Source organism: Podarcis raffonei, chromosome 3, assembly GCF_027172205.1.
Source record: "Podarcis raffonei isolate rPodRaf1 chromosome 3, rPodRaf1.pri, whole genome shotgun sequence".
NCBI classification, from domain to species: domain Eukaryota; kingdom Metazoa; phylum Chordata; class Lepidosauria; order Squamata; family Lacertidae; genus Podarcis; species Podarcis raffonei.
Genome location: NC_070604.1, coordinates 16,473,758 through 16,493,229, shown reverse-complemented (window position 1 = coordinate 16,493,229; position 19,472 = coordinate 16,473,758). Strand labels below are relative to the sequence as shown.

The 19,472-nt window shown below is 43.5% G+C and overlaps 1 protein-coding gene across 2 annotated transcripts in view; it reads left to right on the top strand.

Moving 5' to 3' along the window:
* PLCB1 (phospholipase C beta 1) overlaps window positions 1-19,472 on the top strand; it is a 458,785-nt gene that overhangs the window by 354,064 nt on the left and 85,249 nt on the right. For both annotated transcript variants that reach the window (XM_053380655.1, XM_053380656.1), the window contains exons 15-21: window positions 1,578-1,648; window positions 4,988-5,084; window positions 9,176-9,260; window positions 10,754-10,878; window positions 12,208-12,362; window positions 14,764-14,928; window positions 17,771-17,870. In XM_053380655.1, coding sequence (XP_053236630.1) covers window positions 1,578-1,648; window positions 4,988-5,084; window positions 9,176-9,260; window positions 10,754-10,878; window positions 12,208-12,362; window positions 14,764-14,928; window positions 17,771-17,870 — 798 coding nt within the window. The remainder of the gene's footprint in view (window positions 1-1,577; window positions 1,649-4,987; window positions 5,085-9,175; window positions 9,261-10,753; window positions 10,879-12,207; window positions 12,363-14,763; window positions 14,929-17,770; window positions 17,871-19,472) is intronic.

Genomic DNA, 19,472 nt, shown 5'->3' with positions numbered 1-19,472 from the left:
GTTTCTTCTGGTCCCTACTTTATCTCAGCTAAGAAATAGCTCCTTTGTTCCATAGAAGGATAAGTAGCTGATGACAACATGACATCCATTCAGCAATGTTGCTTGAGTAACAGAACTTTGAGAAGTGTTTGTCCTTTTTTCTTCTCTTGAAGAACAGTTCCTTAAAACTTTGCACCGCTTTGCTCAGCTTAGCTACAAAAGGGGCTATTCAGGAGGAGCAGAGAGCACAAGTTTGCCCAGATCGGGGCCTAGCTGAGAGTCAGAAATGAATGACTCTCCAGGTTCTACACAAAAGCTCATTATCTGTGCTGTTTCACTGCTAAAACAATAGCCCCACCCCTGAGCACTAAATGAAGCCCTCAAGAACTGAGGAAGTGAAGGGAGGGATAAGACTCAAGTCTTTAAAATGGGAAAAGGTAGGAGAAATTTCTCAGAATTTGTCTTTGGAGGAGCTCGTTGTAATCTATAGGATGAAGTGGCCTAGAGTTTTCCTTTGGGCCTTTTCTCCCTCTCCATCTTTTTTAAACTTAAAAAAAAAATCTTTCAAGGCTGATGACCTGACTTCTTCTGTGCTAGTCTGGCAAAGGAAAAAGGAACTTGACACATCCCTCATATTGACTGCTGCTGCTTTTTTAACAAGCTAGTATTATAAGCGGCGGGGCGCGGGTGGCACTGTGGGTTAAACCACAGAGCTTAGGACTTGCTGATCAGAAGGTCGGCAGTTCGAATCCCTGTGAAGGGGTGAGCTCCCATTGCTCGGTCCCTGCTCCTGCCAACCTAGCAGTTCGAAAGCACATCAAAGTAAAAGTAGATAAATATGTACCACTCCAGTGGGAAGGTAAATGGCATTTCCGTGTACTGCTCTGGTTCGCCAGAAGCGGCTTAGTCATGCTGGCCACATGACCCAGAAGCTGTACGCCGGCTCCCTCGGCCAATAAAGCGAGATGAGCGCGCAACCCCAGAGTTGGTCACGACTGGACCGAATGGTCAGGGGTCCCTTTACCTTTTTATTATAAGCAGGTGGGAGGCGAGGATTTGATTCAGACCCTCCTCTCTTCACCCATTTAATGAATCCTTATCCATCTGATCCCCACTGGCAATTACACTCAGAGGGGGTTTGCCATTGAGCAAGGCTTTACTTTTTTAAAGGAAATTAAAAGAAACAAAAATTCTGCCACTTCAGTCTACAAAAGTACAGTAAACCCACCCTACTAGGGAAATTTCTTTGGAATTTCTTCTTTCTGCTACTTTCTTGAAAGCCACCAAAAAGTAACCAAAGTTTAACCTTGAAAATGGGGAATGGGAGTTTTGGCACTCCGTAATTTGTAAGTATGGCTAAATATCATAATGATGTTACTGATTGTTCATTAATGTGTTGAAGGGATAATGGCTTTTTTGGCCACAGAGGCATGCTTTGAAAGCCAAAACACTAGACCAAGATACCATCTTCAGCCTATGGTACTGTGGTTGCATTTGGATGAAGCTAGTGACTCTGGTAACAACAGCAGCTTAAAGGTGTGAATATTGGGAGGCGGTTGACTACACTGAGTTTCCTTTCTTCAAATAAAATGTTGCAGGAGAAGCAGAGATCGAGAGTGACGATGACGACGACGACGATGATGACTGCAAGAAATCATCAATGGATGAAGTAAGTGATGAATCATTTTTGAAGTCCTGATGTGACTTTGAAAGCATGTTTACATGTTTGTCCACATGACACAGTCTTGCAGTGCCATCTTGTGGATAGTGAGGGCCAAGACGCTGCCACAGAACCAGATATTTGCCACTGAACTATCAAGCTTATCTGAAGAGACCCACGTTTTAGAGCTGGCCTTATTTCAGGAATATGGGATCCTAGGTTGCACTCTGGTTCCGTGCTTTGAAGTTCATGTCTGCATCAAAAGTTTTCTCTCCTGCTGAGGTCTTGGGGGGCCTTGAGCTAAAATTATGTGGCTTTTGAGATGTGAGTATCACAGTTCAGGTGCAGAAATGATACTGACCAAATTGCACAGTACATCTCCCTGTCCAGCCTCTGTATATTTCTCTGTTTATGTGTTTTGCAGCCATTGTTTTCTCTCTCTGCTGCCTCTGCTGCTTGGTGTAGTGGTGAAGAGCAGTAGACTCATAATCTGGTGAACCGGGTTCGCGTCTTTGCTCCTCCACATGCAGCTGCTGGGTGACCTTGGGCTAGTCACATGTCTCTGAAGTCTCTCAGCCTCACTCACCTCACAGAGTGTTTGTTGTGGGGGAGGAAGGGAAAGGAGAATGTTAGCCGCTTTGAGACTCCTTTGGGTAGTGATAAAGCGGGATATCAAATCCAAACTCTTCTTCTTCTTCTTTGTCCTTTCTTAAGAGAGCCTATCCAATCAGGATCTTGCAGCAAATAGGATAATATCATGACACTCTCTATGCCATCTAGAAAGATTTGGATGACATCACTGAGAGCAAATAAAAAATGTAACATTTTATTATTCATGGGGAATAAGGGCAGTCTTGTTGCTTTTTTCATTGTTGCCTTCAGCCTAAATGCACAAATGCTTTAGCCCGCTCCCTTTCAATACAATCCCTCAAAACTGGGGGTGCCTTCCACCACTGCCATGTTCACGCAAAAAGTACACAATGCCTCCTTTGCAGCACAACCATAGTTTAAAGCAAGAAAGAGTATCTGTTATCCGAAATCAATCAATCAAACAAACCTCACATGAAACAAAAGTAACCGGAAAAGTTTGATGATTTGGTATGGGGACCTGCAGTTCAGATTCCTTTGTCCTCATAGCATTTTCGTGGTGCTTAAAGCCATCTGCAGACAGTTTGCCTCTGTCACTTGTCAGGAGTAAAAAAATCCACATGGAAATTTCACCCCTTCCCTTCCGAAGAGGAAGGTGTTGCCTCTGCCACCATCCAGAGAATAAATAGCTGCAGGGGCCTTGCTCCCCCTTCTTTCCTTCCAGAAAGAATTCCAACAGCCATTTACCCCCAAATAAGAAAAGTAATAAACAAGCAGTTAACAAACACTGTCATTTGCTGTGTTGTGATAAGCCGTGGCAAGGAAAGGCTAGCCTGGATTCCGCTACTGACCAGAGGCCCACAGGCTGTTTCATAGCTGCTCCTTCTTCCATCCCATGAAGGAGATTCTGACTAAACCCCAGGAAGAACTTTCTGACAGTAAGAGCTATTTGATAATGAAACAGATTCCCTCGGGAGGTTGTGGATGTTCCGATGAGAGTCCATCAAGGCAGCGAACAGCGGGACTATTGTGGCGTCCAGTCCACTTCCACTGTGCCAACCTGCTGCTCCCGGCTACCACAGAGTATCTTGCGCAGCGGTGCACCTGTGTGGAAGGAATCTCAGCCATGCAGTAAAACTCTCACGCAGCAGCTTCCTATTCTTTCTACGAAGCTTTATTGTACAGCAGCAAAACAACATCAGCCAGGAGAGAGCGAAGACATGAGGCCTCTCCTGTCACAGCCAAAACAGAAAGTAAAAAACGTTCACATAACAAAGATGTGAACACTCCCCCAGTGACAGGACGTCATTTCCCTTGAGCTGTTAACCCTGTAAGCTCTGGGTATCCTCACAGTGGACTCCCCTTCTTTGGAGGTTTTTAAGCAGAGGTTTCAAGCCTTAGTCAGAGGAATTGGCCACCCTCCAGGTGCCCGGCTTGAATCCTTGTTGACCTCCCCGTCTGCGACTCCCGGCAAGATCAGGCGAGATCTCAATCGGCGATCCTCCTCAACGTGAGAAGAACACACCACTCCTCCCCTCTCATCCCCAGGGAGGGGAGAGAGACAGACAGAAATGTATTTACATGCCTTTATTCCTGTCTTTCCAGCAGTACAGAGAAAACGTGTCTGCACTCTCTTAACACCAACAGCAGAGAGAGAAAAAACTCCTCCCATGTACTTCCAGTACAAATCATGTGACACTCTGAGCTAACATCCGGTGCTCAGTACACTGAATAGACTGTCCCTTTGTTCCCACGGTACAGTCCCAAAACATCAACATCCTGTTTGGCTTTCCAGCCATCTGGAGCACTCAGCTGCATTGCTCCTTTTTCGTAACAGGATGGTCATTTGTCTTGGATGCTTTAGCTGAATTCCAGAGGGTTGGACTAGATGACCCTTGGGGTCCCTCCCAACTTTATGATGATTCTAAGCACACCAGCACCAAGAAGTACATCTGGCCCCAAATGGACGCAGGTGCCTATTATTGGTCCTCGCTTCTTTGTCCCGGCATTATCAGACCGAGTCTTTCCCCTCCAATCTATTTCCCTTGTTGGTGCCTTTCCTTTACGTTTGTACTCCTGAGTACATGAATCTTATTTTCTGCAACAACCCAGCAGAGCTATGTGTTGAATTTTAATTGCTGCGAGCTGCTTAGGGAGACAAATTATGCCTGTAAAGCCCGTAAGCATAAAATAAATAGCTGGTTTACGTGGATATCCTTATCATCCGAACTTGAGAGATGTTACGAGGTTAGAAAGTCTTCTAATGGCACCAAATGTTGTAGTTTGGGAATTTGTAGTAGAGATAGACAACAGTGGCTCATTTTGCTCCCACAGAGATTCAGTACACCTGGATTTTGTTTTGTTTTTTAATATAATTTTTATTAAGTTTTCCATATTTCATTACAGTTCAGAATCAAAAATCAAAGAATTTATAACTTAAAGCATTGCTTAAATAAAGCATCGACCTCCTTCCCTCCCTTTAACAGACTTCCATATCACTTTACCAATGAAAAAATAGAGAGTTGTTCAGCTAATCGGTAGACCCCTTGAGATTCATGAACATGACCAAGCTAGGGCTACTAACTTGGGTCTGCTCTGTGGAAACCTTAGTTGAACACCACCCATTGGCTATTAATGGATAATGTCAGAGGCCCTTAAAAAGATTATCCGTAGTTGCACCTCTTGGTAGTCTTTATGAAGTTAACTTGGGGCAGTGGATGCTTTGACAGAAATGTTGACTTTCGTCTGTCTCCGTTCTAGGGGACAGCTGGTAGCGAGGCCATGGCCACTGAGGAAATGTCAAACTTGGTGAACTACATACAGCCTGTGAAGTTTGAGTCGTTTGAAACATCTAAAAGTGAGTATGGAAAGTGCCACAGAACTACATTTCTCATCAGATGTCACTAGGGCTGGGCGGTGTACCGATACATCGTCCAGCACCCGTTTGTAGACCACACGTAAGAACCATTTCAGAATAATTGAGCTGGCAATGTATTGCAAAGCACAGCCTTCAAAGCTCCAGGGGGTGGTAAAATTGTAAGCCCCCTTGGCAGCTGACTGGCTGCCTTCCCTTTCAGCTCCCTTTCCCCTCCAATGACAGAACAGTCTCACTCCCAGCCTGGGTGCCTTCCTGTAACCATGGCGTCTCTACCTGCAGCCAGAATTTCAACTGAGCTGCTTCTTTCTTCTCCATCTCTCTGTCTAAGGAGGAGTGGAAGGAGTTTGCCCTCCAAACACAAAGGCTCACCTGCCTCCAAGAGTCTGCAGTGCACATAGCACATACCTCTTAATCTTCATAACTGCTCCTTCACCTGATCTCCACACTTCAACCATGCAATCACCAATGACTGCTCCATTGCAGTGTTTAGCTGGTGACATATTGCAATGTTGAAAACCAGGTACAATGGTACCTTGGGTTAAGTACTTAATTTGTTCCGGAGGTCCATTCGTAACCTGAAACTTTTCTTAACCTGAAGCACCACTTTAGCTAATGGCGCCTCCTGCTGCCGCTGCGCCGCGGGAGCACAATTTCTGTTCTCATCCTGAAGCAAAGTTCTTAACCCGAGGTACTATTTCTGGGTTAGCGGAGTCTGTAACCTGAAGCGTATGTAACCTGAAGTGTATGTAACCCGAGGTTCCACTGTATTGCCCAGCCCTAAATTTCACAGAATTTTTAAAAGATTTAGAAAAGTCTGTTTAATTTCTGCAAGGGCAATGTAGCCAACAATGGTTTTGAGACTTAACAATCTGTGAACCAAACAAGTGCTCAGTTACCTAAGCTTTTACGCAATAGGATAATAAAATGGTAGCCGCTTATGGAAGGAAGCACAACTTGGTTTCTTGGTAGAGAATCAGGCTGGCTTTAACATTTGAATCAATAACATTTATTAGTAAGATGGAACAATTCAAAAACAAAAAAAAAAGGTTCATACCTATGTACTCTTAATTTGGAAGCAATCTGATTGCAAAAAGTTAATGGTACAATCAGTCAAAGCTAAGCACTTCCGAACCCCATTGATCAAAACAGGAAGGATTTAAATATGTGCTTAACTCTTCTTCTCCAATCAATGAGAAATAAAGTGTATACCTATGATAGGATTCCATAGCTGTCAACCTTTGAGAGCCAGTGTGGTGTAGTGGTTAAGAGCGGTAGTCTTGCAATCTGGTGAACCGGGTTTGCGTCCCTGCTCCTCCACATGCAGCTGCTGGGTGACCTTGGGTTAGTCACACTTCTCTGAAGTCTCTCAGCCCCACTCACCTCACAGAGTGTTTGTTGTGGGGGAGGAAGGGAAAGGAGAATGTTAGCCGCTTTGAGACTCCTTTGGGTAGTGATAAAGCGGGATATCAAATCCAAACTCCTCCTCCTCCTTTCCTTTTCTTGCGAGGAATCCTATTCGGAATAAGGGAATTTCCCTTAAAAACCGGGAAACAGCTATTGGATTCTGTCATAAGTTTTTAAACGTAGAATTGTGCTAGAAGCAGGGGGTGGAATTCAAGGTCATGCCATGACAAACTTTCCATTTGTGCAAGCATTTCAACCTGCCAGGTGCAACAATCTGCCCTCTGGGGTTCACAGGGGGGAGTGCCATTGTACAAGCAGAAGTCCTTGCACAGGACTTCCACTGACTGGTCTCCTTAGATGAGTCCCACCCGCGGTCTTTATTGCTTTGTAAATGCAATTTTCATTCACATGCATAACACAGCGCAGGAATGCAGAACTCGTCTTCTTGTGTACATTTCACTGTTGTTTTCCCCTCTGTTGTAAATTGCTTTGTTAGAAACTAATGGTCCATATTCAAGACTGCCTGCTGCTTTTTGCTGAAGTGGCCTTGCTGGGAATGCACTTTGCAACATCTTGAGCAAACAAGCTGACGCCTTTTCCCTTACGTAGAGCAGAACCCCCTTCAAGAGAGCCTGTCCTGTTTCGCTTGGGTTTGACAGGCAATGGTGACCTCTGCTGCGGCCCTTTGAAAGGAAGTCTATAGCATTTGAATTTCAATGTTGCACACATGTTTCATAGGCACTGTGGGCAGAGCAGTTAAAAGTTGCAGATCTATGTTCAGCTTCTCTGCTTAGCAGTCTCAGACTACTTGCATTCCTGAAATATATTTAACGCAAACTGGTAATTGTTGGCCATAAATAGCAATTATTGAAGAAGCTCTTTGTACTCTGGACATTTTACATTATTCAATTGTATGGTAGTCTCTAGTGTAAGTATGTGTCTGCAAAGGTTTCGTTGGGCTGTGTGATGTTTATGTGCCTCCCATGCCAATCCCAGCTTTCTACCACTGCTCACACTAGAGATTTGCTCTAAGCCACCAAGGTTAAACCACGGAGCCTAGGACTTGCCAATCAGAAGGTCGGTGGCTCGAATCCCCATGACGGGGTGAGCTCCCGTTGCTCGGTCCCTGCTCCTGCCAACTTAGCAGTTCGAAAGCACGTCAAAGTGCAAGTAGATAAAAAGGTACCGCTCTGGCGGGAAGGAAAACAGCTTTTCCGTGCACTACTCTGGTTCGCTACACCGCAACCCCAGAGTTGGTCATGACTGGACCTAATGGTCAAGGGTCCCTTTACCTTTGCCCAGTAGTGATAATACCCTGACAAAAGTATATTCCAGTAGCATGCTGTGTATACCAGCTGCCGTAGAAAGTTATACTTTATTCACTTTCTGAATTATTGAATAATAAATCATAATACAGTGGTACCTCGGGTCACATATGCTTCAAGTTACCAACACTTCAGGTTACAGAATCCGCTAACCCAGAAATAGTACCTCGGGTTAAGAACTTTGCTTCAGGATGAGAACAGAAATCGTGCGGCGGTAGCAGGAGGCCCCATTAGCTAAAGTGGTGCTTCAGGTTAAGAACAGTTTCAGGTTAAGAACAGACCTCAGGAACGAATTAAGTACGTAACCAGAGGTACCACTGTAATAATAAAAAAAATTTATATCCCGCCCTCCCCAGCTGAAACCGGGCTCAGAGCGGCTAACAACAATAAAAATAACACAAATGTATTTCATATGTATTCATGAATGTATTCATATGTATTCATAGGTCCCTTTTCCTGCCAAAAGGCAAAGCAGTATACAAGTTTAAATAAATAAATAAATGAAATGAAAGCTTCTGAAGCCTCATTTCACAGTAGTGTCTACACCCCAAACTGGTGACTGAACCATCCCTTAGTCCCCATAAAAACATTAGGTTTAAGCCTAAATAATGGGGTTACGATTGCAGCCTAAAGCTTAACATCCCAAAGAAATCCACATGGGAGAAATTTCAGTAGAAGTCAGCATGACTTGTTTTTAAGTTAATAGGTTTGAGGATCAGGAGTTAAGTCTTTTCTGTCAATAATCTGAGTGTTATTCACATCAGTGAACTTTTTTAACTATTTGGCCAGCGTTCAAATGCTACTTTTACAGCAAAATGGGTATAATGGCCAACAGAATATATGGAAGTAAGAATTAGTGTCTGAATGGTGCAGCAAAGCTTTTCAAAGTGTTGACTCCATGCCACGAACGCCACATGATGCTCCACTTCTGGCATCAAAATATCATGACCTGGTAATGTCAGTGCAAGGGTTTACACTAGCACAATGGAACGTGCCCCAGCCAGCATTGCCAGTGGTTAGGGTTGATTCCCTAACCCTGCCGTAGAACAATAGCAAAATGGGACATAGGCGACTGTGTGCATTTCTTTTGTTGTGGAATCCTCCCAAAGGATGACAAATGACCAAGTAGAAAAACAGTACACTTTGAAACTAAAATGAATGAAAGCATTTGTGCACTTGCATCAGTTATCCTCATTACCCATTTTTCTCTCATCCTGCAATGATCTCGTGTTGCTGGAAGCACTCTTTGTTGATTCTAGATGCTATGGTATGAAATTTTACATATATTCAGTAGCATGAAAGTTACATCTCTTCACCTTTATTTTCTTTATCATATTGCAGAACGGAACAAGAGTTTTGAAATGTCTTCCTTTGTGGAAACCAAAGCACTCGAGCAGCTCACGAAGTCTCCCGTCGAGTTTGTGGAGTATCTTTGACATTCATTGGGGGGGGGGAAATAATGTAGCAACTTGGTCACAACTGAGCAAAGCGGTTGGTGAAGGGTCGATTTGGGCCAAAGGAGCATGGTCTCCAGTTTTAAGCAGCCAGTCATTGAAAATGAAAATATAAATTTCACACAAAATTAATTCCCATTCTTTTAGAAAGTGGAACCCATAAGACAAGTGGACCATATAAATAAATGGGGCTTCAGCTTCAAGTTGAATGTTTGCCATCTTGATTCCATCTTATTTTCTCCAGATTGTTCTCTGTGTGAATAGCTTTCTCCTTGCTGCATGGTACAATAGATATTTGACCATGGGCCACTTTTTATGTCTGCAACTGTGTTTGCATGTTGCTTCACTGGGCTAACTCAGCCAGTAGAGCATGAGGCTCTTAATCTCATGGTTGTGGGTTCAAGCCCCATGTCTGGCAAGAGACTCCTGGATTGCAGAGGGTTGGACTGGATGACTGCCATGGTCCCTTCCAACTCTGCAGTTCTATGATTCTAATAGCTAAACACTATGTAGTCCTAGGGGACTGCAATGCAATTCAGCTTGTACAGTTGCAGTGCATGTGGTGCAGCAGAGCTGACACTTGTGTCACTGCTGCATAGGGTTGTGCAACCAATCTGTTGTACTCTTGAATCACTGATCAAATCAAATCGGAATGATCAGTGTCAATATTGGGAAGATACAGATGAAATCAGTGAAGCTCAGTATCTGTACAGATTGAATTCCATTGACACGGAGTGGTCTGTTTAAACCTATAGTTCCAAACAGGCCCTCAGAAAACCGGACAGCATGTCACTAAAATGTTGCAATTTATTAATTACAATACCATATAAAGAAAATGGCAGGATGGGAGGAGGGGAGCTGGACTTTGCTTATTGAGAGCTCCAGGGCTAGAATCTCACTCAGCACTCTCAAATCACAGTGTTGGTGGAGACAAGGTGGAAATTAACACAATTGAGTACTCAATTGACTATAGAGTATTTTTGAAAATTATTTTCTTTTTTGATAAAGAAAAAGAGCTCACCAAAATTTAAATCTGGCTAGTCCAAATATTCCAGGAAATATCTGTAATTTTGCAGGGTTAATCCTCTCTTGAGGGGCTACCATGGACCTATGTGGGGGTGGGGGGAAGTTTATGGGTTTTGGTTTTCCAATGCAAGTGAGTGGGGAGATCTGTATTTACAGATCACGGTCCGGATCTGTGATATAGATCATATCAGACCAGGCACAAATTGATCCAGCCCAAACTGGGGCCTGACCCAAATTGCCAAATTTGGGCCCAAATTGGAGAGGGGCTTGCATAGCCCTACAACCTACAAGCTGATTGCCATGTCTGTTGGGAGTGGATCATTTGCCAGATCAATCAGATTATCAGTTATTGTAGGTGAGGTGTACAGTATTTGTGTTTAATTATTCAAGCCAGGTTAGCTTTTCCGGTTGTATTTTATCTTAACCACTCACAATTTAGGTATAACAAAATGCAGCTGAGCCGAATTTATCCAAAAGGAACACGTGTTGATTCCTCAAACTATATGCCTCAGCTCTTCTGGAATGCCGGCTGTCAAATGGTTGCTCTTAACTTCCAAACTGTAGGTAAGCAATTCACCCTACCACTTACTTTAGTTGTTGTGTTTGGTTTCTGAAGAACTTGTCTAATTGGACTGCTCTTTTAAGAAACACTAGTTTGTATCCAACGTTAATCAGACTCACCTAAGTTCTTTAATTTCAATGGGTCTCCTTTGAATAGAATTTAGTTGTATACAACCCTCTAATTAGAATTCCCTCTACGTCCTGGGAAAGGATATCAATTATGGCGGAATATTTGAGTAAGCAAATAGAATTAGCGTTGTGGATATGCACACTCAGAAATGGATTTGAGGGGGTGATCGTTCATGCGGTTCTATTTCTTGAATCACAATGCTAAAATCACAAGCAGCGTAATGTACATGTTCATCCATTTATGCAATCCAGCAATATATCTGTTGCTTTGTAAAGGATTCCATTGCGGTCATTATGGAGCATGGTTGCGAAACCAGATTTTTTTTTATAAAAAAGTCTGTAGTATGTGAGGTCAACCATCAAATGAAAACCCTTACTCCTCTGTGAAAATGACTGCTGATTTTGATGACATTTGGCAGCCCGTTCAGTAATTATAAATTAGTGGATGCTGCAACTGCATCCCAAGCAACTCACATTAACCTTTCCTTAACCATAGCAGCCAACTATCTAGTAAAACAGATATTAACTGTATCCCCACAACTAAATGTCAGTTGGACCAGAAGCAAGGACAAGCAGTACAATGGATATTTATGAAGAAGCTGGGAAATTAATTCCCATAAAAAGAATGATCATTGTTGTAGCTTGGAATTCCTTTTTCAGCTTCTTGAATAGGTAGTTTGTGTTTTGCTTCAAGCAAAGCTGAAGGTAACGGGGACTTTAACATTTTCCTAGTTTTCAGTTGCTAATGTAGACAAAAATGGACAGGACCAAAGAGCTCATTTCAACCAACGCAAGCCATGGCAGCTATGGCTATTGCCAGGCACATTCCACAATGGGCAATATAAGGTGTAAAACCAGGAGATTAGTAGTGTAGTCACAGTAATGTCTGCAGTGGTAGTTGCCCTTTAGATGCTGCTATTGTTAGAACAGTCTACACATTGTATATCCAATATTTATAGATGACCACGGTGTAGTTTTAAAAGTACTGTGTGAACAGGCCATGAAAGAAGCACAAAACAGCATATGTGGAATGAGGTTTTTTATATATAAAAAAGAATTCAGTATGGTAATCATGTCCATATAAAGGGGAAAGGAGACCTCTAGTGGAATTTCAGGATTCTTCTTTTGTAAATGTGCTAGAACTACAGCAAAACTTCTGTGTTTGACCTGTCCCATGAAACGTTCTATTTTTTTGTCGCTTAGATTTGTCTATGCAAATAAATATGGGAATGTATGAATATAATGGCAAAAGTGGGTACAGACTAAAACCAGAATTTATGAGAAGACCAGACAAGCACTTTGATCCGTTTAGCGAAGGTATTGTAGACGGAATAGTAGCAAACACCTTGTCCGTGAAGGTATGTATGCAGTCGCTAATGGAATAATTGTCACAATGGTGTGCCTGTTGAATGTTAAGCACCAGAATGACTTCTTGTGCCATGATTCATACTTGGGTTCGAATTCCCAAGTTAAGAAATGCATATGTGCTGCATCAGTTGTGAAGGCAATATATTTTCTTTTAATATTTATTGGAGTCAGTGACCAGGGAAAATGATGATGATGATTAATGTATTTATACCTCGCCCATCTGGCTGGGTTTCCCCATTTCCATGCATGTTAAACAGGAAACCAGCAGGGAGGAAAAGGGAGCTGATTGGGAGCAAAGCCAAGTGACAGCTTCATTACAATACTCATCTGATAGTTTGACATGTGAGAATAATGGCATTAAGACACATTAAGACACATGTTACCTGCTGGGAAAGATATGACAAATGAAGTAGCATCTATGCCCACTTAGGTCCTGCTATCATTAGCGGTTGCAATAATAATATCAATAATAATGGTCCACTTGAGCTGCTCTTCTGTCAAAGGGTGCCCAAACTCTTGGGGCTTCCTAAGGAAATTTACCCTAAAAAATAATGGTGGGGTACCCAGCCTGACCCCTTTACCTTTACCTAAGGTCAATGTCAGAGAAGGCGCTGAGAAGGCTTGAGTCTACTCACCGAACACAACAAGGCCAGAATGTCTTACTGGGTGCACATAGCAGAATGTCCTGGGTGCACATAGCAGAATATATGTAGCCCCATTTCCCCACCACCTACCCAACTCCCTTGTCAGAATGGCCGCAAATAAGCCATAACCTAAGTTGTAGGGGCTGCGATCTGCAGAGAAACCATCATGGTGCCCTTTTACAAATTGGTAATTTGAAGTGATGGGAGCATTTTCGAAACATTTATCCTCTACTGTGTCTCCCTATCCAGCGAAGCTAGTATTGTGATTATAGTAAATGGTATGAGTGGAGGCCATGAAACTGAGAAAATGGTTAGCATAAATGAAGCAAATTGGCCAGGCTTCAATTTACTTATGTGTGTTGGGACTGCAAGCACAGAAGAATAGGAAAGCAGTAATTTTTCAGAGATATGTATATAGCACAAATTCTGGCCCTTGTCCAGAATGAAATACTCCCACATTCCAGTTTTATACCGTTTATCAGCTACCTCTACAGAATATGCTAGCAGAATTTCAAATACTTCTAAATTGGAGCCCCATTTTGGATTTTGGCACGAAATCCAGCTTGTGTTCTGCTTTTAAGCAGGTTTTGTGCCAACGCCCAAACTCTGTGCTGGTTTAAAGAGCTCAGCCTGTAGAGCATGAAACCCTTAATCTTGGGGTCATGGGTTCGAAACCCACAAAAGATTCCTGCATCGCAGTGGCTTTAACTAGAAGTCCTTTGTGGTCCCTTTCAGCTCTAAAACTTTCATTTTATTATGAAGTACACACATACAATATTGAGTTGACAAGCAAAATAGTATAACAAAAAACTTCTAACTTCTCCTGTTGCCAGATAATCTTGTAGAAAATAATTTATATCACAGAGAAAAGGTACAGAACTGTGTTAACTAAAAAACCAGCACAAGTATTCAGTTTACTCAAATAATATTTTTTATATTTTTTTATTATTAATTATTATTAAAAATAATAATTATTAAGGCCTTGGAGTCCAAACCAACTTAGAAAAAAATAAAAGCATGGAGACTTAAAAAAAAAGTTTATTGTTTATTTCTTATTCTCAATTAGAGTTGATTGGTTGTGGGGATGTTTTTCCTTTTTACTATGAAAAATGTGAGGAAAATCTTACGTTTTCAATTCTCTTCCCCTCATATTAACCGTCTGCTATTCTGCTGCAGCCTCGCTCCCTAAGTACCATTACAAGTCAGTCTCTCTCTCTCTCTCTTTAGAAAAAGGATAATATTGTGACATTTGTGCATGCACAGTCCAGTTTGAACAGATTTGTTCTTGAGCTGCAGCTCAAGTTTCAGAGGTTTATACAGGCTTATAATGCATTGCTTTCTGTTGTTAGCTCATAATGCCAGCAGCCCCCAAGTGTTTAACTTTAGGAGCACCTGGGCCACCAGGCATGTTCACAGCCCAGCTGGGATTGCGTAAAGGTGCCCATTGTATAAACCGCTACCTCCATGTTGCAGGTAGCGCTGGTGTGATGAGTTTACGGCTGGCGTGACTAATGCTGTTGCAGCAGTCCAAGAGGCATTACCACAGTCCTATGAAACACAGTGGCCTTAGGTGCCACTTCAATATAAGCAGCATCTTCATGCAAACCAAAGTGTGGATCAGCCGTCCCCCAGCACCCGCTGTCTGGCTGTATTAGATTCACAATCGAGGCTTTAGTTTTTAGAGACATTCCAGTCTACTGGGCCATCTGCCACACTGCCACTGAATGCCTAAACCTTGCATTTCTAGATCATTTCTGGGCAGTTGCTGTCGGACAAAAAAGTCGGGACCTACGTAGAAGTGGACATGTTTGGTCTGCCGGTCGACACAAGGCGAAAAGCTCTCAAGACCAAGCCATCTCAAGGCAACGCAGTGAATCCTGTATGGGAAGAAGAGGCCATCGTGTTTAAGAAAGTACGTTTGTCGTTCTTGTTTCCTCTACTGAAAAAAAGCTTTATAGTATTATTGGTTGCTGGTCTTCAATTCAGAAAATTAATTTGAGGGGGGGCAGGTGAAATCCTGTTTGCCCCAGTTCTGTTCCATTTGAATCAGTGCCTGCTAGACCTGGACAATATTATGATTCACAGTCTGAAACCAATATGACGTTCAAACCGCAATATCGGGTTCAGACTTTTTGAGCTGGCAGTAGATCCCAGCTCCCTGGCCTCCGCCAGCACAGCGTACCTCACTCTTGTCTGCCTGCTTGCACTGGGAGTGGCCGGGAAGCCATGATGTATCACCAGCTCAAATTGCCTTGATCAGCTGAGAGATGGGCATTTTAAGGAAGCCCGCTTCTCAGCTGATCGAGTCCCCCCTGACCTCTGGCTCATGTACAACTGCCCACGCCTCAGCAGAGAACTTTAATGGAGCGCCACCCCCCGTCTCTGGCTTGCCCAAGCCAAAGGCAGGGGGAACAACTTGATTAAACTGCTCCGCTGAGGGTTGAGCCAGGCTGCCCACCTGTCAGTTGATCAAGCTCCCATAGAGCTCCAGCTTGCGGGAACCAGAGTGATATGGGGGCTTGCTCTGGCTCGTACATGCAGGAGTGGTCTGGAGTAGGGCTGGGCAGTTTTGGACATTGTGATATATCATTAAAGTAAAGGGACCCCTGGCCCTTAGGTCCAGTCGTGGCCGACTCTGGGGTTGCGGTGCTCATCTCGCTTTATTGGCCGAGGGAGCCGGCGTACAGCTTCCGGGTCATGTAGCCAGCATGACTAAGCCTCTTCTGGTGAACCAGAGCAGCGCACGGAAACGCCGTTTACTTTCCCGCTGGAGCGGTACCTATTTATCTACTTGCACTTTGGACGTGCTTTCAAACTTCTAGGTTGGCAGGAGCAGGGACCGAGCAACGGGAGCTCACCCTGTCGCGGGGATTCGAACCGCCAAATCTGATCAGCAAGTCCTAGGCTCTGTGGTTTAGCCCACAGCGCCGCCCGCATCCCGATATATCAGTACATCATGATGATATATCATGATGTTGAAAACCAGGTAACGCCCAGCCCTAGTGCCTGCTCTGCCATCACCTCCTATTCCTCAAGGGGGAGACTCCACCATCATCCACAGGGGAAGAGCCCTAGTTTGCCTGTGTGTAAATGGTGAGATGCCACAGTCACCACCAAGTGTTTCCAGTGCTGATTGCCATACCTCCTTCGCTCCTCATCTTCCAAGGACAATGCCCTTGTGATCATCATGGGCAAGCAACATCCTACATGAAAGTCAAAGCCACGCAGGCTGGGAGTGCTTCACCTAAAGAATACTTGGGGGAGAATAAAAGATGTCATAAGCATTCAGTGGCTCAGCATGCGGGTAACACTATGTGTGTGTGTGTGTGTGTGTGTGTGTGTGTGTGTGTATGTGTGTATATATATATATATATATATATATATATATATATATATAGTCATCCTTACAGCATCCCTGCTAAGCAGGCATGTATAACCATCCTCATATTGCAGACTGGATGGGGTGCAGAGGTTGAGGTTGCCTACAGCCCAGTGAATGAGCTGGCTGAGATGAAGTAGCAATGGCTTGGATCACAGCTCATTGCAATAGCCCAGAGCTTTCCAAACTGTGTGTCGCGACATATTAGTGTGTCAGCTGCAGTGTGTAGGTTTGTCATGTTAATGCTCCCTGCACTCCTCCCAGGGTTGGAAAGGGGTTAGTTTAACCTCCGGGTTGCTGGTAAAACTGAAATACTATGTCGCAAAATGATGCAGGTCTAAAAAGTGTGTCACCAACATGAAAAGTTTGGAAAGCTCTGCCTTAGCCATCACATTGGGTAATAGACATGGAGAAAGTGCCCTCTGAGAAGGCAAATATGTCCTGCCCCATTCCCCAGAAATCCTAGAAGTAATTCTGGAGAGACAATATATAATGAGTTTATTTTTAGGTGCTACATAGGGAAAGAAAAACTTGTCACATCTATTTTTTTTCTAATAATAAAAGGGATTATGGAGGAAGAATGAAAACCCTTAGCAAACAACATGCTTAATCTAATACCATATAAGTTTATGGTAGATTGTCAAAGCAAACAAGTGTTGAAATTTGACCTGAAAAGCGAGATCCTCTTGCAGCTGTGTAAAATAAAGCAAACAGTCCAGTTGTGAGAACTATCCCATTGCCCACCTGCTCCTCAAAATTGGTCAGACTCCCCCAACCAAATGTGTCATATGAAAATCTAGGGCACATACCGGTACTTCTGTAGTGTATTGGTATATGACAGGGGGAGGGTGCTTATGGAACCCAGAATTTGGAATCAATGGATTCTACCCTCTACCTATCTCCAGTTCTACAGTATCTAGAAGCAGTCAGCTGTAGGGTTTCCAAGATCCTGTGTGTCATCAATTGAGGCTGAAATTCTGGAAAAGGGGCAGCTTGATCAAAGCATAGCCAGATGGACTGTGATATGTGTGCTTGCCTAATTAGGAGGACTACTATGACATCACATCTGTTGCTAAGAGACTTGGAGAAAGATAAATATATGGTGATGGCAAGAGTGTGTGACAGGTAGCAATGTCCTGGTCATCAGCTCTTTCTGATATTTAAGAAGTGAGTTGAGATCTGCGGATCATGCTATTTCAACTATCATGTGTAATCAGCTGCGTATTCACCCAGGAATGAACTGTTGCAGCACTGTGAACAATGTAAGATTCCTACCAATGTTAACTTGCTGAACAGCATGTCTCAGTATTCCTGCTTTGTGCATAAGGTGTGCCAGAAAACATTAAATACTTTCCCCCAAAATATAATTATTTAGGTTGTTCTGCCTTCCCTGGCATGTCTGAGGATAGCAGCCTATGAAGAAGGAGGGAAATTCATTGGTCATCGGATATTGCCGGTATCAGCAATTCGACCAGGTAGGGCAATCTGGGCTTCTTTTTCACTTTATTTATTGTTTAATCTCTGAACCACTCTTCTCCAGTTATGATTCCAGGACAGTTTACAACATAGATATCCACACATTCAAACAAACAAAAATATCAAGCTAACAGTCAAAACCAAGACCAAAAACTAAATTAATAGTACCACAGAAGGATATAAATCTGTTTAAAGCTGACTATCAAATATCTTTGAATTATGGTGCTGGAGGAGACTCTTGAGAGTCCCATGGACTGCAAGAAGAACAAACCTATCCATTCTTAAGGAAATCAGCTCTGAGTACTCACTGGAAGGACAGATCATGAAGCTGAGGCTCCAATACTTTGGCCACCTCATGAGAAGAGAAGACTCCCTGGAAAAGACCCTGATGTTGGGAAAGATTGAGGGCACAAGGAGAAGGGGACGACAGAGGATGAGATGGTTGGAAAGTGTTCTTGAAGCTACCGGCATGAGTTTGACCAAACTGCGGGAGGCAGTGGAAGACAGGAGTGCCTGGCGTGCTCTGGTCCAGGGGGTCACGAAGAGTCGGACACGACTAAACAACTAAACAACAACAACAACAATCAAATCAGTTCATCCAATTGCCTGAGTGAATCGGTATGGTTTCAACTAGCGCTGAAAGCCAGAAAAGAGTGGCCCAGCTGTACCTCCCAGGGAAGGGGGTTCTATGAATAGGGTGCCACTACAGTGAAGGCCCTATCTTGTGCCACTGTGCTAGGGGTTCTACTGAGTGGGAGGACATCAAGAACTTAATACAGTGGCGATATGATACTGGGAGAAGTGCTCCTTCAGATATTTCTGCCACAATGCATTTGGAGGTTTATAATTTAACGTTAATGCTGTGAATTGAGCTCAGTGCAAATCCTGTAGAATTTGTGTTGAATGATTCCTGATAGCTATGCTGCTCAGCATTCTGGCAGCTGCATTCTGCATTGATTGAAGCTTCTGAAGCATCTCTAATGGTGGCCCCATACAGAGTGCAGTACAGTAGTCTAATTGGGAGGTTACCAGAGTGTGGACCACCACTGTGGCTAGGCTGCATCAGTTCAGGAACAGACATAGTTAGGAGATAGGCCCTTTTGTGCTGCTGGTGGTGGTGCTTCTTGAGCCTCCAGTGACAGCACTGGATCAAGGAGCACCCCCCAAGCAACACACCTGCTCCTTCAGATAGAGTAAACCCATCCAGAACAAACTACCTACCTACCCAATTGCACCTTTGAATGAGGGAATGAGCCAAATGAACTAAGTGGGCGGGTGCTCTGCGTACCTTGAAAGCTGAACTATGAGGACTCTAGTGTGCCAGGTTTTTTCAAGCTTATTTCAGCTTGAGAGCCCAGCTTTGACAGTATCAAGAATTGGAGATCTGCTCATCGAGTCCAGCCCCTTTCAATGCTCACTTTCCATCCTTGCCCATCTCCCTGCCTGTCCTTTACCCTCTTCCTCTATATACTGTTCTTACTGAAGATGCCAGCAAGCATCACCAGCTCTGGGAATGGACCATGGAAGCTCACTGCAGTCTACCTTAGAAGAGAGGAGGTATTAACAAGCTGCAAAATGTTGGACTAGATGACTCTTGGGGC